Source organism: Vipera berus, assembly GCF_964194415.1.
Source record: "Vipera berus genome assembly, chromosome: Z".
Lineage (NCBI taxonomy): Eukaryota > Metazoa > Chordata > Lepidosauria > Squamata > Viperidae > Vipera > Vipera berus.
In genome coordinates, this window is record NC_138205.1 from 88,171,375 (window position 1) to 88,198,204 (window position 26,830).

At 37.1% G+C, this 26,830-nt stretch overlaps 1 protein-coding gene across 1 annotated transcript in view; it reads right to left on the minus strand.

The window, feature by feature from the left end:
• Nucleotides 1-3,993: 3,993 nt before the first annotated feature.
• KCNH8 (potassium voltage-gated channel subfamily H member 8) overlaps nucleotides 3,994-26,830 on the minus strand; it is a gene marked incomplete at both ends in the record, with an annotated part of 235,425 nt that continues 212,588 nt past the window's right edge. Inside the window, 4 exons of the mRNA XM_081346252.1 lie at nucleotides 3,994-4,677; nucleotides 7,759-7,835; nucleotides 18,178-18,284; nucleotides 23,127-23,482. Coding sequence (XP_081202378.1) covers nucleotides 3,994-4,677; nucleotides 7,759-7,835; nucleotides 18,178-18,284; nucleotides 23,127-23,482 — 1,224 coding nt within the window. The remainder of the gene's footprint in view (nucleotides 4,678-7,758; nucleotides 7,836-18,177; nucleotides 18,285-23,126; nucleotides 23,483-26,830) is intronic.

Here is a 26,830-nt window from a genome sequence, read left to right on the forward strand (position 1 = left end):
GATGATGGATTTGGAAATGAATGATTTGGCAATATAAAACTGGGTCTCTCAGCCTTGGAGTGACTCCCACAAAAACAAAACAAAACTAACTAATTTAAAAAATTTCTGGGGAGAAAATTCAAAGAGAAGCAAAGAGCCAAGTTTTTACTCAGCAATAATCTGAGTAAATGATAATCGACATTTATAAAATATTTAGACATTGTTAGAGAAAAAAAACACATTTAAATAATAGAACATTAATAATTTTTAAATATATAAACACCAGTGTATGGAAACCATACAATGATTTATAACAAGACAATGAAAAGAAAAATAAAGAGAAAACAAAAGTGATTTGACTGGCAGTGTAGAGAGCTTTATTCTAAAAAATACCCTGATGTTTGTATCCCAGTGTATTCTATTGTAGACAGTGATAAATGGGAATTGCAGTTTCTTTTTCTGGATCCAAGCTCCTTATCTTAACCATTCCTTGACAAAAGAATAGAGGATCTTTGTTTCTATGCGTGCTGATATATCTTGTGGGTGCAGGAGAGCGGCTGGGGCAAATGAGATAAACACTTTATTTGGGCAGAAAGCTTTGTGGAGATGCACAGGTCCAGGTTTTTGAGCGGTATTATTTTGCCAAGTCTTCCTTGCATAATCCCTACTCATTGTGTCAGTAGTTTTTTGTTTTTTCCCCCAAACTAAGGCAACCTAGTACTACTAGTTTTCCTAGTGATAAATTTTATCTAGGTGTGTATGAGAGGAAGTTCCTCATCCAGAACTGTTATTTTGTTTATCTAGCCTACAAAGATAACATTTATTTGAATGCAGATATTGTATTTTAAAGTTATGGCTTAATTTTGTTCCTAAATTAGAAGTTATAATTCTGTTTACATTCCCATATCCATAAAAGTTGCAAACAGACTAACTGAAAGAAAAAAAAATATATTACAGGTATCTGAATAATAAATGTTTTTACTTTTCTCAGGGACATAATTTAAAATTAGAGAAATAACATAGAAATGTTTCTCTTTGTACTGCATATATATAGTAAATGTTTTGAGGAAAATGGCAAATCTCCTTAATTCTGCTTGACATCTTTTCTCCTTGCACTGTTTTTTTAGTGTAATCTTGTAAATCTTGTTTATATCTTATCAATCATCTTGCTATCCCATAGCTTAATATAAAAATAACTTTAAAGGACAACACATTTATCATAAATAACTCCTTTGTTTATCCATGGCTTCAATTGTGTAAATGATGATGATGATGATGATGATAATAATAATAATAATTAATAATAATAATTAATAATAATAATAATAATAATAATAATAATAATAATAATAATAATAATAATAATAATAATAATAATAATAATAATAGAGTTGGAAGGGACATTGGAGGTCTTCTAGTCCAAACCTCTGCTCAGGTGGTAAACCCTATACCATTTCAGATAAATGGTTGTCCAATCTCTTCTTAAAAACGTCCAGTGTTGGATCATTCACAACTTCTGGAGGCATATATACATATATCTATCTATCATAGAAGAATAATAGGTACATGTTTTGAAATGGACTGCAGTTCTATATATTAACTAGAATATTACAACCTATATATACTGCTCAAAAAAATAAAGGGAACACATCCTACTATTAAATACAGTACATTATGTTGTTTAAGTGTTCCCTTTATTTTTTTGAGCAGTATATTTATTTTATTATTTTATTTTAATTCCATTTATATCCCACCCTTCTCCGAAGACTCAGGGCGGCTTACAAGCTTAGCAGTAGCCTTCATTCTATGTATATGCCTGCTTATTAGGGCTTTCACACACCCCCCCCAAGCGGCATTATTACAAAGTCAACAATCTGGGTCCTCATTTTACCTACCTCGGAAGGATGGAAGGCTGAGTCAACCTTGAGCCTGGTGGGACTTGAACCTGCACTAATTGCAGGCAGCTGGTGTTACTTAAGGAGGCATTAGCCCACTGCTCCACCAATGTGTCTATCTATTTTTCCTATAATTTGAAAAAGTTAGTTTTTCATCAGAATATGACATGGACTCATAGATAAATAATAAATTATTTTTGGAATTGGCATGTCCAATTTTTAATGTTTTGTCTTGCTTTTTTCTTTTAGTGCCGTTGGCATACATACAAAAGAATGAATTTGAAATAGAAACTTTCTTTTTAATGTTTACAATTTATACCAGATTTCTCAATATACTGTATGTCCACCTGAGTGACTTAGCAGAGGACATATACATTCCAAACTGGAAAAGAAAGCAATCACAATTTTTAGGATAGAGATTTAAGCTATGGCAAAATGGAAATTATTGTTTGAGGTGACAAAACATGACTTTCAAATAGTTGGCCGAAAAAGAAAGATGGTGGCAATAAAAATAAAATATACATAGTAACCAATACAGGAGATTCTTCTCTATACAGAAATATTTGATGGGCTAATTACCATAGAATTCCATTATAGTCATAACATTTGAAATAAAATAGTTATTTCATTCTTTCAATGCACCAGTTATATTTGAATGATGCATATCATTCACAAAAGAGTATATTTAGTCTTCTTTTAACTTAGTATATTTTAGCTTTTATCTTTGACATAAAACTAATATTTCTTCCTTTGCCTTCCTTAACATTTCATAACAGTGGCTTGATCACTCATAAAAATAGGACATAAATTTTATTTTTATAATTATTAATATTATTCTAAATATTCTGAAAAGAATTCTTTACTACTTAGCATGGAAAAATGATATAGATGCTGCATTCAAAATATTCATCAAAGCACCAACTTATCTGAAATGTTATAAAATCAAATACATACCTATTTTAGTTTTCTATCAAGTTATTTTGTGTACAAATATGTTAGTTAGTTGAAAAGTATCCTACAATTTATTGATTATTCATTTTTATGCTGGTGAAGCAATATTATTTATTTCTGAAAAATGTATTGGAGAAATATTTCCTTTTTTTAGTATAACCCAGCTTTCAAATTATTATCTTGATTGAAGAACATATGCAAGGGATTTATTCTGATATAGTTATTAGATCTATATTTCTTGAAAATGAAAATAATGATGTTACATAACGGCATAAATAAAAGCATCATACTTGAGTAACATATTAAAGTTCAAAGACTGTCTAAATATTATATATATCATTCTGCTTTTATTCTTTTGTGAATAAAACAGCATCACTCTTCTTTATTTGTATTCTATTGGCATGGATAAATTCATTATAATTTCATGCAGCAGAGAAAAGATAAGTTTTGAAGTTAAGAACAGCTTGATCTAATTCATAATAGCATGTACATGGGAATGCATTAGTTTTGAAGAATGCAAGCAAGGTAACCCCCCTCATATCTTTAATCTCCTTATAAATATTTTAAATACATACTTTTTATCAAGTATAGAAAAATAGTATATACATATATAATTTTTTTGATAAAGAGGTCTCATTTATATAACAAAGAACGTGCAATAATTAACCACTCCCTATCAGATCTATTTGGTTGATTGTCAAGGAGATGACATGCAGTGATAACTGTCTTTCAGCCTTTACAGCTCTGACATAAATACCAGCAAGAGTCTCAATCACCTGAAGGGAAATAGGTATTATCTAGAAGCAACAGTCAAGCACTAAAAAAAGAAAAATAAAATGGACAAAACAAAAAGCAATCCTTCACTTCACACAGCAGTGTCTTCCTGTTCCAAAGCTCCCTAATCCTAGCTGTCCAAATTCTTTGGTTCTAAGGAGCAGTGAAGAATGACAAAAATCTCTGGAGTAACTGCACATAAAAAAAATTTCAGTGTGCTTTTGAAATTTAGAAATCATTTCATTTTAGCCTCTGCTTTTCTTCTAGTCTTCTAACCATGTGAAGTTTCATGTTTCGGGTTTTCATGATCATCTAACAAAAGGCAAATTGTCATGCAGTACTGGATGATCCTACAAACATGGGACTTACTTGAAATATTACTCAATCAGTCCCATTATGCATTTATAGCTTTGCTGTCTCTAATGTCCTCTGTGCTGGTCTTAACATCTTCTGAAGTCTGTCCAAGTGTTGTTCCTTCCAAGTCCCAAGATCCTGGCAGATTTTCAAGGCTTAATGAACTAACTCTCTGACTGAAGCTGCCTTCCTCAGATCTACTGGGCAAAACAAGGTGTAAGGATGTCTCAGATGAAGAGCAGATAGATGATGACAGGGTTGCTGAAATAGACTGGAGAGGAGTCAAAGTAGTGTCTGAATGGGGAGAAGTGCAGCCTACAAACTGCAAATTATCTTTTTGGATAACATGGCAATGGGAAGGTGAATATTCAAAGCCTGAAGTACAATAAAATTCACCATCTGTAGAATTTTGTACATGGGATTCAGTTCTTTGTGGGCTGCTATTAACAGAAGTTGGGTCCATGTTCCAAATTCCTACAATGGTGTTGGAATGGCAGAGCTGTGCTTTGGTGCAAGTAACCTTTGGTACCTGCATATGCATACAAGGTTGGTGTGTAGTCCATGTCATTCTTGTTTGTAAGTTTTCCATGGTGGGGCTTGTTGCTGGACCATGAATTGCACAGAACTCTGGTGATTTCGGGGTCATCAATAGGTTTTCCAGGAGATGTGTAACACTCTTCATGTCTTTTCTTAATTGAGAGACCTCTTGGGTCAAAGCATTGACCTAGAATGTCATAAATTTATTTAATCAATCAATCAATCAATCATTCATATATGTATACACACACAGATATCATAAGAAAAGAAGGGAAACTCAGTCATAAAGACATTCCTAATACGAAAAATATATAGGTTCCAAAATGCTATTTCAAGATCAACTACTACTGTGGTGCTAGTCTTCAAGTTAATCTCTATTCAGGAACTTGGCAGCTTTAGTATCAAATGTGTGATAAGATCAAAAAGAATGGTCAAGGCTAATCCTGGTCCCTTGAATCTCTTGATTATGAAGTCTAATTATGTTCCTGGCCTTATAAATTAAGCCTCTTTTATGCACATAGCATTTCTCCCATTGGGTTAGTCTGGACTGAGCACATCTACTATCCTTGTAGAGGATTTTTTTTTTTACAAATACAGGAGTTGACTCCTTCAGATTGACAATGGACACATTGACAATGCCCATTTTGCATTTTTTCATGTCTGAATATGATGTTAGTCAATGTTAAACTTGACAAATTAGAAACAAAGCAAGATTTTCTGAGGTTTCTTCAGTGAACCCAACTGAAAGATTGCTACGTAGGATTTGTTTATTGTTTATTATGTTGATAATGAAAGTATATGTTGTGGTACAAAAGATTTTCATGTGCGTTGTGAAAATTTTTATTTTTATGTATCTGGAAAGACTATATCAGCAGATAACAGCAACTGACCATTCTTGTCTGGTTGAAACTAAGCAGGGTTAGCATGGTTACTATGTCAAAGGTTTAGACAAGGATCTTTCTTTCTCTATTTTAAATCAAGATGGTGGTTGTGATTGAATCCTTATCTCTTACATGTGTCAAAACCTGTAAAAAGGGGATAAGGCTTCAATTGTGCAGTTGCAACCATTATGTTGATTTTTTTTGGCACCCCCTTTCCCCTTATGAATGCCCTGGTTGTAAAATAGTTTGGGATATATTATATTCTAGAGAAGACATTGGCAAGCCACTTCTGTACTACTGTCCAGGAAACAATATGGTTAGCCCCATGAAGTAATTGAGGATTGAACAAAACTCAGAAATATAATTTGTACATTTGACTTTTTGTCTATAATGGTATTTAATATGACATAAAGGAAGATGATGGAAAGGCAAATTTGCCAGACTTTGACTGAGGAATTGTTTTATTATAAAATAGCACCAATTACATTTGGTTCAGTAAAATTATATTTTATTTCACCTTGATCTGACTTACAATTCTTTAGTTTGGGGGGAGGGGTGTTGTCTTACTAGTGTGTGAAATATTGTTAAGTTATATTTTCCTTTTTCTGGACTGTTGGGTTTCTATTGGGGGATGGAAAACTGAACCAAAGAAACCTTGTTATGAATCTTTGAAGTTGTTGAAATGGCAGTACAGACCGATGCAACTTTTCAATTGAAAATGTGTAATAATATTCATTTATTTTCTTTTGCAAACAATTTATTATCCATTCTATTATCCTAGGGTATTGAATAAGTTGAGAGGTTTTGTGAGATATTGTATCCTAATATTTTTGTAACTCTGTAACTTTTTAAATCTATATTTTTATATTATAACTTCATTTTTCTATATTATAATTTCAAAGAATGTGAGGAAGTGTCTCTGATTTTGTATATGGACAAGGGATCATGCTGCAGTAAGCTTTGTGTAGACTTGATTTGGAAAGGTCTAGAACAATTTGCTGTGGCCAACTTGCCCTGGCTGACTCACCTTGGCTGATTCACTATAGCCAACCTGCCGTAGGACAACCTGCTGCAGAACAATTCAACACAGGATAAATCAAAAGAGGGACAAACAAATAGCAGCAGGCCTTGTCTTGCTTTAGGCTAAGGCCCGCTGCAATTCACCTGTCTCTCTCTTGAGTTATTTCTGTGTGGGATTTTCCTGTGGCGAGTTGGCTGAAGAGAGTTGCCCCATTCCAGATTTGGAAACTGTGCTTCAGAACAGCAGGAATAATTAATGTTGCCCTTCCTATTTCTGAGTTCCATGAAAATGAAAGAAAGATGTGGCTAGTTTAACAGTTAATTTAAAGAGATGAGCACATGAAGTAGTCATTCTTCAGGGTTATGAGGAAGCTTGAAAAAAGACCTTTTGCTTTAATCAGCAGCAATGAGGTGCTACAATTCTTTTGCATTGCATATGTATGTATGAATGGACGTATGTACTGTATATATGTAATTTATTGACCATCCATCTTACCACAAGGTAACTCTTGGCAGTTTATAATATTAAAAGGATAAAATTATACAAAACCTATACACATAAAAATACAAATAAAATGCTATAAAATATGTTGTTGTTAGTTGCGAAGTCGTGTCCGACCCATCGCGACCCTATGGACAATGTTCCTCCAGGCCTTCCTGTCCTGCTATAAAATATACATTTTATATTCATGGTCCTGCTATTTTAAATATCTTTTTTAAAACCTGGGCCTATGTGGCTGTTGTTGTTCCCTGCCTTTTTCAATCATCTTAGCTTATTTTGGAGATTTTTCCAGTGAATCATAAAAAATAGATCCAGGCTGAGAGAATATATTCTGAAGAAATTTATAATATAACTAAACTGTTTACTGTAGATCACTGTAATTTTTAAACAAATCTTTACTGGATTAAGAACTATTTTTAAAAGAAATACAGATAATTTTAAAAGATTCTTTTTAAGGAAAAAGGACATGTTAAGAAAAATCTTCCTTGTGCAATTCTATTTATACATAAAAACCTAATATTTTCATTATGATTGTATTGATTAGCACTTATGCTTCTGAGATTTTGATACATCTTATAGTGAAATCTGTATGGATGTATCTGAAAATAAGCCAAAAAGAGTTTAATGTGATAAACTTCTAGGTATTATATTGTAAAATTGCAGCCTTAATCCTATCATATGAAAAAATAAAACCTTTTTGGCTGTTGAATACATGCTCATTTCTACTACAGTAAGAAATTAATGCAGATATGTTTCATTTCCCCCCCAAAAGCTGCTATTTATGAAATCTTACAGTATAGCTAGTATTTACAATGTTATCAGAATGTACAGAATAATTTCAATGAAATACAAAAATACACCTTACCTCATTATTAAGCTTGTTGATCTGTTGTTTTGTTTCTTCTGCTTTGATAACTAACACAGCAGCACCAACTTCATTCTCTGTAATCACAACAATGCATAATGTATAAGCTTAATATTGTTTCCTGGCTTTCTCATAATCAGAGAGACAACTTTGTACCAACTATTTCAAAATTAGCACTCAAACTAAATGCATTCCCAACAATTTGTAATTTCATAAAGATAGGAGAGATCATGGTGATTAGATTCAAAAATATGAAATCTTTTTTGAGCTAGGATCTGAATTTGATCTTTCAATAATGTACTGCAGATGTCATATGTTCGGTTGTGTTAGATCAGGGCTTTTCAATCTTTTCACCGATTGTACCACTTTTAGAATATGGCAATTGTTAAGTATTTGGTTCTTGCAGGCATTGAGCGAGATGAAGTGTTCAAACAGCAACAAGTTTATTCAGAGTCAGAACATAACAACAGAAGCAAACTAATAGCTGCTGCACAGCTATTTATACAGTTGGCCTCTAGGCGGCGACCAATAGATTTAAAGTAGTAGTTTACTGCCCAAACCTACTTAACACACTGGAGACACCAAGTCTAGCTCAGCCCAGCAACCGTTATACAACATACAAAGTAGGTCAGCCATTAAGCAAACAGTTTAGATATAAGCAGGTGATTTACATAGATAAGGCCAATACATTACACCCCTTCCCCCTGGATAGCACAAACTCTCATTTGTTTTACATAATCTTGCAGATACTTAGGTGGCCTTCATGCTCATTCAGAACGTCTAGGGATTACAGGGATTTCCTGGTCTACCTGCTTGCCTGCCTGGCTGGGTAGAGCAGGGCTCTGCGGTTCAGTGGAGTCAGAGTGACTCGAGTCCCTTTGGATGGCCTGTCCCAGTCAGCCCAAACCAAAGTCCAATTGTGCAGTGAAATCTGCAGGGCTGCTTCTTGGTGCAGGTTGACTGTCTGGATCCTGTGATACAGTCTGTGTGTCAGAAGGGTACTCTTCTATGACCATTTCCCCATCATAATGTGCAAGAGTTCTCTCAGAGTGTGCAAACGCTCTATTGGACCACTAACTTGTGGACCCAGTGTCTGTCCCTCTTGGAAATACTGAGCCAGCGACTGATCTGCTAGCCGCCGATGCAGCTGATCAATGTGTCGGCGAATGACTCACCCATCTTCCAGGATCACCGCATAGGAAAGTGGTCCTAATACCTTAACAACCTTTGCTGCAACCCATGAAGCCCCTTGTCCATAATTATGGGTCCAAACCCAGTCACCCACTTATAAATTTCTTGGTGCCTTTGGACGTGTAGTGTTGGAAGCTGCTGTGTCAGGGTGCAGCCTGTCCAGTTTTGTGATTAGCCGCCTGCCCCAGCGAAGCTCGGTTGGGCTCTTGCCTGTGGCGGTGCAAGGCGTTGTATGCTGGCTGAGTAGAAAATCACCCAGCCTGTGGTGCCAATCCCCTGTTACAATGCACTTCAGGGATTCTTTGGTTGTGCAAACCATGCTTTCTGCTTGTCCATTCAATGATGGGTGAAAGGGAGCTGACATGGCGTGCCTTATGAGGTTAGCCCTGAGGAAGGCCTGGATTTCTGATGCAGTGAACTGGGCCCCATTGTCGGAGACTAAAATGTCTGGAAGCCCATGTGTTGCAAATAGTTTCCTCAGCACCTGGGTGGTCCTAGCAGTAGTCATAGTGGAAATTGGCACCACTTCTAACCATTAGAGTGGCTGTAGACCACTATTAAAAACAATTGTCCCTGAAAAGGCCCGGAAAAATTGCATGGATTTTGGACCACAGTGTGTGCGTTTCCTCCCATAGGTGGTCAGGGGCCTGTGGCATCTCCGGTCTGAATTGTTGACACGTGTAACACCCATGTACTTGGGCCTCGATAGCTTTATCTAGCCCTGGCCACCAGAGGTAGCTCCTTGCCAGTGCCTTCATCTGGATTATTCCTGGATGGCTTTCGTGCAGAGACTGAAGAACCCTGGGCTAGAGTGATCTGGTGACTATAACTCTACTGCCCCAAAGGATACACCTCTTATGAGCTGACAGCTCATTTTTTCGCATAAAAGAACTTTGGAATTCTGGTCCCGGGCTAGTGTCAAGCCATCCTGTGTGAATCCACGTCAGTACATGGCTAAGGGCTTTGTCAGCTGCTGCTTCTGCAGCTACGTCTCCTGCATGGAGAGGGAACTCTGGCAAATCCTGTATGGCTAAAATGCATGCAGCTGGATCCAGATCTGGCTCCACATGTGGCAAGGGCAATCTGCTAAGGCTGTCTGCGTGGCCCATTTCTTTGCCCGATTTGTGAAACAGCCTGTAGCTGTAGGCTGAAAGGAATATAGACCACCTCAGCATTCACGGGGACAGAATCTGAGGTGTCTGCCTGTTTGTTGTGAACAACCCTAGCAAAGGCTTGTGGTCTGTGAAGACCATGAAATGGTGTCCATACAAATAGTCATGGAACTTTTTAACCCCAGCCACAATGGCCAAGGCCTCTTTGTCAATCTGTGTGTAATTGCGCTCAGCAGAAGACAGGGTCCTCGAGTAATAAGCAATGGGAGACTGTTTCCCATACACTGACAAATGGCTCAACACAGCCCCAACCCGGTATAGGGATGCATCACACGCGATGCAAACTGACAGCTTTTTGTTAAAGTGCGTGACACCAAGTTCAAGGAGAGCAGCGATTTTACTGCCTGGAAGCTTCTTTCGTGGACATTGGTCCACCGCCACTGAGTGTTTTTGTCTAAGAGCCAGTGTAACGGCTCTGCCACTGCGACCTTATTTGGGAAGAATGCATGATAAAAGTTTAGAAGGCCCAAGAAGGCTTGAAGCTCCCCTTTGGACCTAGGGCTTGAATCGCTTTCAGCTTTGACTCCCCAGGATGGACGCCATTGGCATCGATGTGAAATCCCAGGAACTCAGTAGACTGAACCCCAATCTTGCATTTCTCTTTCTTTAATTTGAGTCCCGCTGCACAGAACTGCTGAAGGACGGCTCTAAGCCATTCAGCCAGAACCTCTGTAGATTCCCCGCCGATGAGTACATCATTGAAGTAGGGGTGTATGCTCTATCAGTCCCTGAAAAATCCCTGGGGCCACACTCACCCCAAACTGTAGGCGCTTGACTTTGAAGGCCCCCCTGTGGGTAACAATGGTTTGGGCTGCTGCTGTGGCCTTATCCACCGGCAGCTGCTGATAGGCCTGTGCTAAATCTAATTTAGCAAACAAGCGGCCTCCTTGCAAAGATGCCAAAATATGGCTGACAACTGAGATGGGGTACGCATGCTGTTGTAGTGCCCGGTTAGTGGTGCACTTATAGTCAGCACATATGTGTACCTCTACGTTGGCCTTGAGTGGTGTTACAATAGGGGTTCCCACACCCCACTGTCCACAGGCTGCAATACTCCCTGACTGACCAGCTTGTCCAGCTCTGCATTGATTTTGTGCTTTAATGCAAAAGGCACTTGACAGGGCTTAACCTGGATTGGTGCTACCAGAGGATCATGTCTAAAAGCTATCGGAGGGCCCTTGTACTCTCCCAAACCTGGACTGAAAACATCCGCAAACTCTTTGCAGACTGAAGACAAGTCTACCATCTGTGTCGGTAAATGCCAGTTACTCGGATGCCCAATGCATCAAACCGATCGAGCCCTATGAGGCTCGTGCGTTGGCCTTCCACCACAATAACATCTATGGGCCTGAAAACCCCTTGAATTTCACCACAAGTGTGGCTTCGCCTGTTCTGAACCAGCCCTCTTCTGGCCTTGTAATAAGGCAAACCCCTATTCAGAAAGAAGAGACTGGAGAGCGTCCAAGGCTAAAAGGCATCTGCCAAGATTTATTACGCAGTTAACAAAAACACTAGAGCTTGTCTTCTCAAGCGGAAAAGTTGCTTTCAGCAACCAGCCCCTCCCCAAACACTCCTTTTATAGAGAGCTCAGGGCGTGGTCTCCCTGTGCCTCCTCCCGAGGAGTCCCGCAGCCTTTCTTTGTTTGTTCCTGCTCGACTGCCTCCTGCGTCAGGCGTCCTTGAACAGGGCCAGCTGTGGGTCATCTTCCTCCGCACTCTCGGGCTCACGCAGCTGAGAAGAGGTCCCCGGCTGAGGGCTCTGCAAAGCCTCCAAACCATCATCAGCCGGTTCGTTTCCCTCCTCCCCCTCATCTGAGTCATCCGATACATCGGAGCCGGCTGCCGGACCCACAGGCTGGCCCTGAGTCACAACATCGCCCTTGACTGCCACTCGTGAGTTCTGGAAGTCGGTGAGTAGAATGTTAGATGGTCGAAGTTTGACCCATCTATTGCTGCAGATACAAATGTGCCAGAAAGTTCCAATGGAGATAATGGATACAGCTGAGCCTGTGTCCAGTTCCATTTTACATGGAACTCCCTGAAGCTCGACTTGCAGTCGAAACTTTGCTTAAGAGGTCAGTGGGCACCAGTGTGGAACACACTCCTACGACTGGAGCAGAACCCTACTTGGTGTTGCCCCAGGGCCCCCGTACCTCTCCTGAATGATTCGCCCAGCTGGCGGTCTCGCTGACGACCTCAGCAGATGGCGGCGATGTGGCCTGGTTTTCCACATGCCCAGCATGTGGCTGTTTGGAAATGGCATTCTACATGTTGATGGAGGCCTCTGCAGCCTATGCACCTAGGGAATGGAACTGCCCTGTCAGATGGCCTTGGTCCCTTCTCCTGGTGCCTCTGTATCTTGTCAACTTTGTAGTCTGAGTCGGTGTCTTCCATCCGTTTGGCGTCCTCATGGTGGATGGCTTCTGTGCTTGGCACACTTTTGGAGAGCCGCAGTTCCTTAACGGCCCCTCCGGTGGCTTTGTGCACCATGACCTCCTTCAAGGCCTCCTGTAGCAAGAGTCTCCTTAGTAAAGAGTTTTTGTTGGAACTCTCGGTTCCTGAGTCCACAGACTAAACGATCTCTTAGTCTATCTTCTAAATCGGTGAAGTTACATAGTCAAGACACCTGCTGAAGACCTGCAATGAATTCCATTGCCAACTCGCTGGGTTGTTGTTCGCATTGCTTGAAGGCATGCCTCCATGCTATCATGGATAACTTCGGCTCGAAGTGTTCTCAAAGCTTTTTGTTCAAGTCTGCATAGCTGACAAACTCGAGTGGTGCAGGAGCGACCAAGTTCTCAGCGATATCAAAGGTGGCTGAGCCATACATGCAGAGGAGGGTTGTGGCCTTCAGCCCATCTTCGCCGACTTGGTTGGCGCGGAGGTAGTTTTCTACATGGCAAATGTAGGATGCCCATCTCTCTGGGTGTGTCACATCAAACTCTTTGAGCTTTCCGACTTTTGTGAGTAATCTTCGTTGCTTGTTTCTCGCTTTGCCTTGTGCTGCTGGCTTCTGTGTAGGCCCTAAGACAGATCCTTAGGGCAGGGTGGTCTCCAGCATGGCTTGCTAGGCAGACCAAGGGGGGAATGTAGTTCCTGCCAGGCTCTGTGCTAGCCTCACCTCCTAGTGACTTCAGGCTCTTACGATGAAGCAGCACATCCCATCTTCATCTCCAGTGTTAAGTATTTGGTTCTTGTAGGTATTGAGCAAGAAGAAGTGTTCAAACAGCAACAGGTTTATTCAGAGTCAGAACATAACAACAGAAACAAACTAATAGCTGCTGTGTAGCTATTTATACAGTTGGCCTCTAGGCAGCGAACAATAAATTTAAAGTAGCAGTTTCCCGCCCAAACCTACTTAACAGCCTGGAGACAGAAAGTCTAGCTCAGCCCAGCAACTGTTATATAACACACAAAGTAGGTCAGCCATTAAGCGAACAGTTTAGACATAAGCAAGTGATTTACACAGATAAGGCCAATACATTACAACAATATTCAAGTATCACAAGTTGCCTAGCAAGGTGTCAAAAACCTGATGACAAAAAAACCCAGAAAAAAGTTATAAAGTACAGGTAGTCCTCACCCCCCTTTATATTCTCTTCTCTTACCCCTTTATATCCTCTCTTCTCTCATCCCCCTTTATATCCTCTATTTTCTTCCCTTCTTTTATAGCCTCTCCTCTTCCCAGTTTTCTCTTCCATGCACTTCTAGCTGATTCCTCTCAAGACTGTGCTTCTCTGTCTCTCTTTTGCAGTTCCTTTCTCTTTCTCCTGTTCTTTTTTTTCTTTCCCTCCCCTACCAAAACCTCCTTTTATAGTATCTCCTCTCCCCACCCTTTTCTCTTCCATGTGCACCTGAAGTGCCGATCCTGGTCTCCTGCCCAGCTCACCTGCTTATGCTTTGCCGGAAAACATGCTGCTTGCTTAACTTAGTAGAAGCACCAGGATCAGCGCCAGGCTCCAGCTGATCCGCACTTCTGGGTGGCCCTGCAGAAGCGTGGATCAGCTGTAGCTGAACGGGACAATCCTGTGCTTCTGCCCAGTTCACTTGCTCGTACTTTGCCAGAAAACATGCTGCTTGCTAACTTAGCAGAAGCGCTAGGATCAGCGCTGGGCTTCATCTGATCTATGCTTCTAAACACATCACTCACTAACTCAACCTTCACCTGAAAATACATGCTTGCTAAACCCACCGCTCACTTGCTCACCCTTCCCCCCAAAACACACCCTCACTCACTCACCCTTCTTCCGAAAACAGGCTGCTTGTTCTGTCTCCTCACCACTTTGGTAAGAAAAGCCTCTTCTCTTCTCAGTCTGCCCCTTTTATACCTTCTCTTCTCTCCACCCTCCTCCTCCTTTTCTGGGTGGACTGGAAGCTCCAATTACCATGTTGCCACGTGCGCAGATCCTGGGGATTCTGCCAAGTTCTGCAGCTCCAGATGATCTCCTCCAGGTCTGTGCAGCTCCACTTTAACTGGTTCCCTTCCTCATTACAATTAGCTAGGGCTTGCGTACCACCAGTCTGGTGCTAAAGTACCACTGGTTAAAAAGCCCTGTGTTAGATGTTTATGGCATCAGATCAGAACTCTATTTGGCTTCTAATGAGACTTGAGTCTTATAGTCCCATAACATCCTCTCTCTCTCTCTCTCTCTCTCTCTCTCCTCTCTCTCTCTCTCTCTCTCTCTCTCTCTCTCTCTCTCTCTCTCTCTCTCTCTCTCTGTGTGTGTGTGTGTGTGTGTGTGTTTCATTTATAATTTATGTTGTTGTATAATTTATAATGCACTGTAATTCATCAATTAATTTAGCAACCATACTGAGTATGTTGAAACAGTACAAGGCACCCTTATTTTCCTAATTCAAAAGAAGCCCTCATTTCTCTCTTGTATGTTATGAAGCCTGAGAATAGTTTACACTGATAATTCTTCCATAGTTCCTGAGGTATTCCAGTCATGCCTAAGTTTCCATCTTGAAAAAAAAAAACATTAGAGGTTCTTTAAATCTAAAATTAACAAAGCCCAGAACTGGCAGACCATCTTTTCTATTGCTGGTGAAAGTAACCTGCTAGGATTTTGACAACACTGTATTTGGCCAGACTCAATGTTTTCTTTGTTGCTGTGTATCAATGTTTAGCTTGTGTGTTTGTGTGTGTGTGTGTTTGTGTGTGTGTGGTTCTCAGTTCAGGAGAGTGGGCTCTGTTTCAAAATAAGGCAGAGGACGGAGGCAGAATAAACAACTGATTAAATATTAAGGGTCAGTCTGAGGATGAGATGGATGGTACCTAAATGTGATTGATTAATAAATAAACTATGGTAACCATGCATATTTTTTACATATTTAATATGTTTCTTCTATTAGTATTAAAAATCACAGCTCTCCAAGGGAAGATTTCAGAAAGCATAGGTGCCCTGATAATCAAAGACTGTGCATATATGATCTAAAATAACTTCTTCCTAAATGAAACTTTTAGATAGAAAGAGGTTTCAGAGACATTTCACTGAATACCATTGCTTAATCAGCAATTCATCCAGGAAATAATGGTAAGGTCCAATCTATAGATTACCATCTTATCAATTAACATATATCAAACTTTTGCTAGAATCAACATATAAAATGTATTAAAAATCAAGGTCCATAGACTATGTTCAAATTTGTTGTCATTTTCTTTCAAACACTTCTATTTGATGCATAACCATTGAATATTTCTAAATATATTTACATTTTTTTCTGAAAAAAATAATAACACATATTGTGATTGGCCTATGAGATTTTTTTCGTAGACCTTGTATAATATATCCATTGTGTTCTCATAATTATTTAGAGGATAGACAGAGAGTAAAATTAGTATGACATGACATATTCCTAACAAAGCCACGGTGGTTTCTTGTGAAATAAAACTTTTTTAATGTTAAATTTATTCTAATAAAGATAATAAAATTAGAAGTTTGGCTTTAAGGGCAATCATATGAATGAATAACATCATATGAATTGGATTTAAGGGTAATCATATGAAATCCAAAGGAATAATAAACATAAAATTAAATAAATAAATAAAAATAATGAAATCAATATTACCCTGTTTATTTTCATAGGACAAAATAAATCTGTTTGAAAGCAAATTAATAAATATTGCAGATTGTTTTTTACCCTAATGCATTCTCATATAAATTATAAATGGGATTAAAATAAAAAAAATATAAATTATGCAAGTGCTGTGTCTAAGACTTTTTAAAGGAGACAAAAATCACATTATCACTGAGGTAGATCAACTCTTATCTTTATCCAGAACTGATCCAGTAGCTTGCTTATGTAAAGGCTGAGCACTTTTATAAGAAAGTAAATCAGTACAGAAAGAGGATTTGATGTATTGCATTTCTACCTGATATATGAGCTATGTTCATACATAATATTAATTAGGATAAGCATATCTTGCCCTCTGTGGGATGATACAGGAATATTTCCCATTTTATGCCATCATATCATGTGTGGATAATCTAAAGTTAGATTCAGTCTAAAACTAGTAGATACTTAAACATTAAAGTCATATTTGCAGGACCGTCTGCTGCCAGGAACGACTGCCCATTGCCCTGTGCGCTCACACAGGGAGGGCCTCCTCAGGGTGCCGTCGGCCCAACAATGTCGACTGCCGACCCCCAGGGGGAGGGCCTTCTCTGTGGGGGCACCTGCCCTTTGGAATCAACTCCCCTTGGAGCTCCGGATGGCTCCGGATCTCCGTTCCTTTCGTCGCGACCTTAAAACATGGCTTTTTCAACAGGCCAACCTGGACTGATGGAAGGGAGGTTTTCTTAATTTTGTTTTATTGTGTTTTTAATTGGACTATTTATGGGATAATTTGATTTAATACCTTTTAATGTTTATATTTTGTGTTTTTATCGTTGTTAGCCGCCCTGAGTCCTTTGGGAGATGGGGCGGCATACAAATCCCATAAATAAATAATAAATAAATAAATAAATAAATAAATAAATAAATAAATAAATAAATAAATAAATAAATCCATGGTGTGCACACAACAATAATTTATAATTTGTTGATTCACATATTAGGCTCAGCCAAAACCAAGTCACGTTATGGCTTGCTTCATGATGCATAAAATCACCATAAACGAGATACACCGTTATTCCTGATCTGTTTGCTATCTTTTACACAATTGTTTTATACATTCTTGAAGCACTTCCAGAACTATTAAATATCTGGTTGACTGAAATCTTGTCTAGAGAGCTTCTGCTCTCTCCCCCCCCCCCCAGTAAATTCATTGCAGGGTTGCTCATAAGAAAAGGAACATGATTTTTCTTGAAACAAAGAAATAAACAAAACTTAGGACATAAAAACATTATTAGGCACTTGATAAGGACAAACTTTAGTGTCCTGTCTATTTTCAACTATGTAAAATTATCTGAAAAGATTTCAAATATGTAAAATAATTCATTTTCAAGATTCATCAAATGAATACCTTCCTTTGTTGTGGAAAAACCAAAATTTCTAAATTATTACTTTAATTTTATTAAATAATGTTTTCTAATATATCTACATTAGTTATTTAATAGTAAATATTATTAGATAATGTTTTAATCTGGCAAGTATTCATTTTTATTTTTCAGATATTATTCTTTCATTAATGCATTTAATATATTTTGAATATATTTAAAGCTAAAATATTTAAATCCATCCCTATTTGTGACCTCATTCGTTCTGGACACTATTAGTCAATTATGTCAATTACTCAAAATAGTCAACTGTTAGAAAAACATATTACTGTCCTAATTCACTATAGTTGTAATGAGCACTTTTATGCAGCTTCTAAAGTCTTTCAGAACATAGCTTGAATTTTTGGAATCAAAATCTGCTCATTTATTTATTAAGTGACAGGAAAAGTAATCTAAAAAACAAGAAGGACTCAACACTTTTCATTCTGTTAGGACTTGATACGCCAATCTATTTACAGGTAAGGATTTTTTTTCACAATATGCAGTACAAAAAAGGCATCCCTCTCCAAAAATACATTATGAATAATTTGTAAGGTGGTTAAATATAGCACTAACCCCTGATGATAGGAGATGATCTGGATTCTTGCCTCAATTGTTCAGAGCCAAACTCAAATGCCTGGTTTTCCTCATTGTTGCCATCATCCTCTGTTCCATCAACAATCCTGTTTTGGCCCCCCCAAAACAAAACATAAGCTTGGACTATTTTCACAGAAATCTCATTGATCTGTCATGCTATAATATAGTATAAACAATGTATACTTTGTTGGAGCAATATAATATTTACAACATGAATTTCATTATTTGCACCTAAATTCTTCCAACAAGCTAAAGTAAGACTGAAGATTAGTGATGCTTCAATTTGTATGGTTTTTAAGCAAATCTCATTGATGGGTTATGGTCATCTGACCACAATGTTACTTAAAATATTATTGGCATCATTTGAGGTTAGAAAGTTGTTTTTATCAATAATGCTAATCTTGAGGCTTATTCTTATTTGGTTTCTTTATTATTGTTATTAAAATTCCATTTAAAACATTTAAAATGGACTCTAGGGATGGAGGAAATATACATTTTGCATTTGAATGTGACCTATAGAATGTGTCCTTTTTAACCAATACATGACAACATTTAATCAAAATTTGTACTTTTTAGAATTTTGAGCCACAGTATGCCAACAATAAAAATGTGTATAATAGAAAAGTTTGTGCAAAAATCCATAAATCTATAAAGATATAAAAGAATTATTTTCTTATTAACATTAAGAGAAAATTTAAAAAAAAATAATTAGATGGATTCGTGCAAAAAACAAGTGGTATTGAAGAAATAAACTGATTGTGCCTCTAAAAATCACAGCATCTGAAAAGAGTACTCAAAGGATAACTATCCAGAAAGACAAGATTCAGAGCAATTCATGAGAGGATAAGGAGTGGCAAGTATTTTCAGAGGTGGTTAGAGAGAAGCTTTTAATGATATATCAGTCTTAGCTACACCTTGTGCATGTAGAGATTATAAAACAGATATCAAAGCCCAATTCCAAATATCAGAGAACCATCCTAGTTAACCATTCCCTGCTACCCATTGATTCATTTTTACCTGGATCTCTATTTTAAACTGAAATTCCAGTTTAATCAGAAGCTATTAGAGATCAGAGATTCTGCCCCCCCCCCCCCGTCTCCACCTCAGCATAAATTTCTTAGAGGTTTCAGAAATATGGATCCAGAGTTCTTTTTCTTGTTGATCCTAGAAAAAACCTGCTTGGATCTTCAAAAATCCAAACCAAACCAATAGGCTTTTCCTCTCTCAGTAAAAGAATGGGCAGCACTCTGGCCTTTACTTCTGTACGTGCTTGGTTTTTTGGCCTTCTTGTGGTTGGTTGGTTGGTTTATTTGTCAGTGAATAGAAGAGCTTATTCAAGCAAATATGGATATTCATTGTTTGCCTGAAATCCTGGGTGGACCAGGATTAGAACTGTATATGGAATGTTCAAGGTTCTTAAGTGAAATGGCATAATATATCGCTGTAAAGCATGATGTTTTCGGGGAAGCAATAGTGGACTGAAGATGGTTCTGTGTATATTTCAGTGGCTTCAGTGTTTGCATTCCTATCTTAGGATTGTTCAGACTTTGGTACATGTACAGAGATAAAATGTGGGGCTAAAGTTTTTCCTTAGAGGAACTAATTGCCCTAAGCACAGAAACAGCTGTATTAATGCTATGAGAATGTCGGCTGGAAAATCGATCACTACAAATGCTACAAGAATGCCTGAGGCTGCACTGGTATATTTTCTTCAGGAAAACAATAGGTATTTGTCATCTAATATGATAAATGCAAAATAGCAAAAATGAATATTAAACTTTACCATATGACAGACATTTATTGGTTGGTGTATTAATTCACTGACATTCTAATTTCTCAAAATATTTTCAAGTTGCAATGGAAGTTTGCAAACTATGAAGGATCAACTGAATTTTTGAACTATTTCTAACTTGCAAATATTGAAATTGAATATAAGATACCTGTACAGGTAATCCTTGACTACCGTAATTGAGCCTCAAATTACAGCCATACATTGTAGCAGTTGTTAATGGATCACCATGTGACTGCCTGATATTACAATCTTTCTTGTGACAGTTGCCATGAGAAACTGGACATAAGTACTAGAAACCAGCAAAATGCCAAAAATCGCAGTCATGTGATTTGCAGTATCCTGCAAATGCCATAAATGCACAATGGTTGCCGAGAGGTCCAAAATGTGATCACATGATTGCCAATGAGGATGGGCCACCATTGGAATTTTGGAACTGGATTCTGGGAAGGTCTGGTGTAAGTTCAAACAGTCACTAAGTGACTGATTGTTAAGTGAGGACTACCTATATGTGAAAATGCAGCATGGCAGAGGCAATTCCATCTCAACATAGTGCATATATATTTATGAGTACATATCTACTCATTTGAATTTTAGCACTGCTACCTTCCTATTACACTCACTGTATTCTGAATCATTGCAATTTAGCACACTTGCCCTTGTCCTTCCTTCCTTCCTTCCTTCCTTCCTTCCTTCCTTCCTTCCTTCCTTCCTTCCTTCCTTCCTTCCTTCCTCTTATTGAGAGATACAGCAAGAATGATTTTCTCATCATTCTCGACCACTGAAATTATGTTTTGAATGAGGATGTTTTTTTTTAAAAAGATGTTTATTATATTTTCCCTTTGCTATTGAACCTTATCCAAACTGACACCCTTTGCTATTGAACCTTATCCAAACTGAAACTACCTATTCTGTATTGAGAATAAGGGGACATTTTCCCCCCCAAATAGTTGCCTTTTTAATGCAGCAGGTAGCTACATTAGCCTCTATTTGTTCATATGAAAATAGAAAAATGGGGACTTTCTCATTTATTGAAGCAAATTCTGTTAATGAATATTTATGCAAACTTTGCAACTGTGTATTGGTTGATAAATATTTATTTATGGTTTCAACTACATAAGAGTCATAGATATATTTAGCATAATGAAAATAGAATAATAGCATGATGGAACAATAACTTCTTGGACTATTTTTCACAGGTCACAGAATATCTATTAAAGAAGATTGCTTTAATTCCTATCTCTCCAAAGCTAAATTCAGCAACATAAGCATGGAGATTTCTCTAACTATAGTTATTTTTAATGCTGCATAAGTCAATTTAAAATGAAAAAGGGAGCACCTCATCATATGCATTCATAGTTCTTGTAATTTCAGTGAACTTTTCACAGATGAACTTCCCCCTAAATTGCATTTAATGTCTCAGTGAAACCCCAGGAAAAAGGAAATATATTCTATCAGCTCTGTAACTATTTTTTATTTTGGTAAATTTGGAATTTAATTTAATTGAAGAAAGATACAGCTTTAAACAAAAACTATGCAGCATCCTGCAATTGTGCTTAAAGGTGGAGTTTTTGCACCATTGTGACCTGACCAATGTTCCAAATCATCTGACCATAGACCAAAAATATAATGAGACAGCCAATTTTTAACTTTGATGTTTTTGGTTTGGTAGCTTTTTAAAATGTCCAACTGGTATGAGAAGGACTGCAAGGCCATCCTTGACTCACTTTAAAAGACTGGGCAAAAGGGACCATGCACGCTCCTCTGTACAATTTAACCCCAGAATATAGGAGAGCCAAGAGCTGATATGAAGCAAGAGTTACTGCTAATGGGAAACCACTTATTCCCAGGCACTGATGTTTTAAATTTAGCATGGTGCTTGCAGTAATTTCTGCTTATCCTTATGCTCTTGCTGTGCCAGAAATTAATCAGTTGTGCTGCTAGTGATAATAACAATAACACATCATCCTTTAGGTTTGGAGCCAATCAGAGAGCAGTGCAAATGTTACATGGGGTTATATCATGAGTTAAAGCTTGGCCTGAGTTCCCAAAGTATGCTCAGTAAGACTCATAACTGCATCTTCAAATGAAGTCATATGGGGCTGCATGGAAATGAACAAGAATTAGCTTAAGCTGTGATATTAATTAGTTTGACACAACCATATGCAATTGCTTTGTTCTGTTATGAATGGGAAAATTAATAAAGAAGCAAAGTTAATAAAATACATTTGTTTGGTTTGAGATGTAAAGTACAGTGTATATCTCATAAACAAATCTGTGGAAGTCAACTGCTTTATATTCCAACTTTCTTCAAAATGCTTAATTTAGTTTTCTGATTGAGATAGAAAGGGAAACTATGGTTAGCAGTGCCTTATTGGTTTGTTTCTCTCTCACAAGGAGCAAGTTTAAACATCAACTGTGCTATAGGGTATTATGGATGACAAAACCAGCCTTGTAAATATATTAGTCAACTAATCCTATTTGTGCCCTGATTATAGCAATTTATTTAAAACCTGTCATATCATTTTTATACACCATGGGAATTTTTCTTTTGTATGAAAATCATTCAGAAAAATCTGTGGGATGCTGCATTTCAGATGGAAATAGGTTTTTTTAAAGGAATATTGATAATAACATGAGATAAATCAATATTATATTGATTTATATATAGATGTTAGTTTTTAGTTTTTATCACAGCTATCAAAATCTTCATTCTTTGTAGGCATCTCTTCCTGTTTCTCTCTCTCTCTCTTTACGTACACACACATAAAAAACCCACAGTATTTAAAAGCAAGGTTCAATAAGTGATGGCTGATGACATATGTTGTCTAAGACTAATGGTATTCTAATACCCAACAAAAGTGATTAATGAACTTCAGTTATTCTTATTATTAATAAAATATGTGATTAGCAAATTTTTGCAGGTGCAGTCAGATAATAAATTTTGTTCCAGCCCCATTTAATGAACATAAAGATAATTCCCTCTACAGTCTTGCAGCCAAAATGAAATACCAGCAAGACTTGTGGAAACAGCAGTGTAACTGGAAATAACACCAAGGAATAGAAAAACATCTTAGTGAAATGCAAAAATAATGGCACATGAAGTTGTCTATTTCAACAAGGCTTCCCTAATGCTTACCGAGGGCTGAGATCAGGAGGGATGATGCTGTTTAGTGATGAAAGATGCAGCTTCAGATTCTTCTCTTTCCTTTTGGAATAGTAATGGAGTTCAGTTTCATGCTTGGTTCTAGATGAGGTTGCACTGCAAACTCGGATGGGTGAGTGGAAGGGAACAGTTCCTGAGGTGAACTGTTTCAAGTTTATCCCCAGATAGCTTTTATTGCTTCCCGATTTTTTTTGTTGGGAGGCTGTGCTTCTTGTGTGAACTGGGGAAAGGGTTGCTGCTTCCTCTTCTGCCATGACTTCCTCTTCTTCATCATCCTCCACAATGGATGGAAGTCTTTTATTTATGCTGCCATTTCCTTTGGAGTCTGACTAAAATAATGAATCATTCATATTAAACTTTTTTTCAAAAGAAAGGAAGCTAGTTGTTGTGCAAATACATCAGTTGTTGAGCTATAACCACTTGAATCTAACCAATCCCCCAGCCATGATTCATTTCTAAGCAATTATAAGTTGTTTGAAAAGAATAGTCAATGCATTTAATTGGAAATGTTTTATAATGTTAGCTCATACTAAACCAAGTGATATTACCTGATAGATGTATATCCTCAATAGTAATGTTTAAAGTTTTGAATCCTGTCTTTAGAGCAGCATTGACTCCAGTTTAAATGTGTGGGCAAATTAATTTATGTTGCAATTGTTTATTTATTTATTACTATGTTATTATTCTTTTTCTTTAAGCTCGATTCATAATATAGGCAAATAGAGAGAAGAGGAAGAAGAAGACAAGATGCCCCTTCTATCACTACAGTTTCTTTGGGGAGTTAGGGTAGACAAGTGGCAGTAGCAAGATTGAAGAAAATAAACAGCAGACCATGGGAATATTGGCAGTAGGATCAGTCTGGAGAATTGGTCTCTTCAGATTGTCAGTGATAACAAATCTTGGCACATGCAACCAGACCAACTTTCTATATCTGCTCAAAGAAATGTTTTTTATAAAGAAAAAAAAGCAGGTGTCCTAAAACAACTTCAAACCATAAAAACAGATCAACATGAAAAATAACAATATCTAATCAACATTTTAATTAATACTTGCATTTCATTTGAAGTAGCATAATGTAGCCATTATATAATTATTAAATAAATAAATAAATAATATAGACGAGGGCACTGGGAGGAGCTGCTGTATAATTGGGACATCCCTTTAAATTCTATTCCATGTTTCAGGTCTTTATATCCTGAACAAAGGGAGCATAAACCAGAACCTTCCTTGAGGCTAATAGCAGGTGAGTGCTATTCTCTTTGAGAAAAAGTACAATTGGTTGTATTTCAGGCTATATTGAGATTCCCTGCAAAAAAGATTGGTAGCTTAATAAAATAATATAGTAGTGCTGAATAGCAGAAAATCTTCTTACAATATTTGGCTATTCATGAAGAATGATTCAAGTGAAGACATTGTGAAATGCAGGAATCAAAGTGGTAACATTTGTATGTTAAGGAGAATAATGCTACCTATGAAATTTGATTTAAAATTACATATAACCCTAATTTTTGCAATGAACTCTGTGTCATTTTCTGTACCCATTTCTTATACAATTCATGTTGTATTATCTACTCATTAAATAAGTAACACTTAAACAAACTCCTATAACAACATTTTGTGATGGCCTGCTCAATCCTTACACAGCATATTTGTATGAGGATGTTTTTATGAAAATAAAGATTTCTCTCTTTCTCTGTGCTAACAAGTAATTTACAAAATGCATTAGGTTCAAAGAACATGACAATTATCCTTAAAGAAAGAATTGGCTTTCAACTACAGGCTTCCTGATGTCAAAAAGAGACATTAAGAGAGCCAGTTTAATCCAGTGGTTAAAACACCAGGGTTAGAAACTGGGAGACTGAGTCATAGTGCTATCTGAAAACAACTGGGTGATTTGGGGCCAATCACTCTGTCTCAGCCCAACTCACTTATACAGGGTTGCTATTGTGGGGAAAATAGTAGGAAGACTTTAAATGCACCCTTGAATATTTATAAAAATAACAAAACAGGATAAATAAATAAATGTATTTGTGCTTTTAAAATCTAATGCAAAACTGGCTGGGGAAGTGCATTGTTTTTAATCTATATCTATATATTTCTATCTCTGCATACACACCATCATTCAATTACAATTCTAACTTTCATAGCATCATGTCAATAGATAAATGGATAGGGATCATGTTACTTAGATCAAAACAGTTATTTAGCTAGAAAAAAAATAAACACTGTGAAACTCATGTCTAATCTTAGCCAGCAAAATTCATCTTAAATTGCTAACATGTAGAAATACATTAGCACACTAACATAAAAATCAGTAGTTGGTATTAAGGTTAAATCTAAAAATGAGTGTAATAGTAATCAGGAAGAAGAAAGAAAGCATTTGCTGAACAGAACATAGTGTGTGCGCATACTTTGAAAATGATTCAGATTAGGTAGATGGCATCTGTAGGAGTACAATACAATACTCTGTGTTACTGACTGTGACCCACTGTGGATCCTGGTAGATAAATGCTTTGGATTTCATGCAGGTGTGAATGGGGCATGTTTCTGCTACTAATTAAAATAGAAAACTCTTTTCAGCTTTCTGTATTAGACTGAAAATATGGTCCTGATTTTCAATAGCTATATTAACTTTGAAAACTGGGTTTCTTAAAACATTATCATCTCTCTTCTCCCCCTCCCTCCGAGTTGCATGGAAACTTTAAAAAGTCAGGCTCGTTTAATGACCAGCAGAGAGGGTTTTGGCTTGTGGAAGGTCCAACTTCTGAATCATTTTAGAAGCATGCACAGCACAATAAAACTTGTGCTGGGCAAAATGGAAGTTCCAGTTTAAACAACAGTTATCTCCAGGCTGGAAAAAAGTCCTTTCTAAAATCATGGAAAATTGTGCCAATTGGTGCATGGCAATTTTGGATTAGGAGGACTGATAATGTCATTCAATGATATGCAGCTTTTGCTACTTCTATGCACTGAATGTCTTTCTTTTTTTAATCACTGGGTGATTAGTAATATACTAAGGCTTCAGAATCTGAGCTGCAGTAAGACAAGCAATCATTAAAAGACAGTAGAAGAGATAGGAATTCTAGTCATTTGCTGCCATCTGGGGTGGTTATCTGGAATTTTGCAGCCCAGATCTGATTACCCTCATTATTTAATCCTAATACTATATTTAGGATTTAGGGTCAAGATACTCATTTGTGTTTGTTATATGTACTAAAATATGGGGTTTTGTCTATGGATGGAAAGCACCATTCCAGATTAGATAACACTTCTCTTTTTGATTGAACCTATAGAAATACAGTTTGAAATACAGCCTACATACAGAAAATCATAAAATGTTTTCTAGGACCCATCTGGGAAATTATACAAAAACTCCTGCATGGAAGGAAACATTTACTTATTTTAATTTATTTTTTTAACTATTAGTCAGATCATTTAAAAATTATCTTCAGTCTAGGCTACCTTAATACAATCAGTCCTGTGAGTAAAAAGCCATTTGGCATATTTTCAGCTATGTTTATAATACCATGTTTGTCATATGTTGTAAATTTTAATTAGTTCTTTTTTTTCTTGATGCAATCAAGATGCTGAACTTGATATTTTGATTTAATATGATATTAAGAATACCTTGCTTAGGAAGCCTGGAAAACCTAATACTTCAGATTTGACAGCCATAG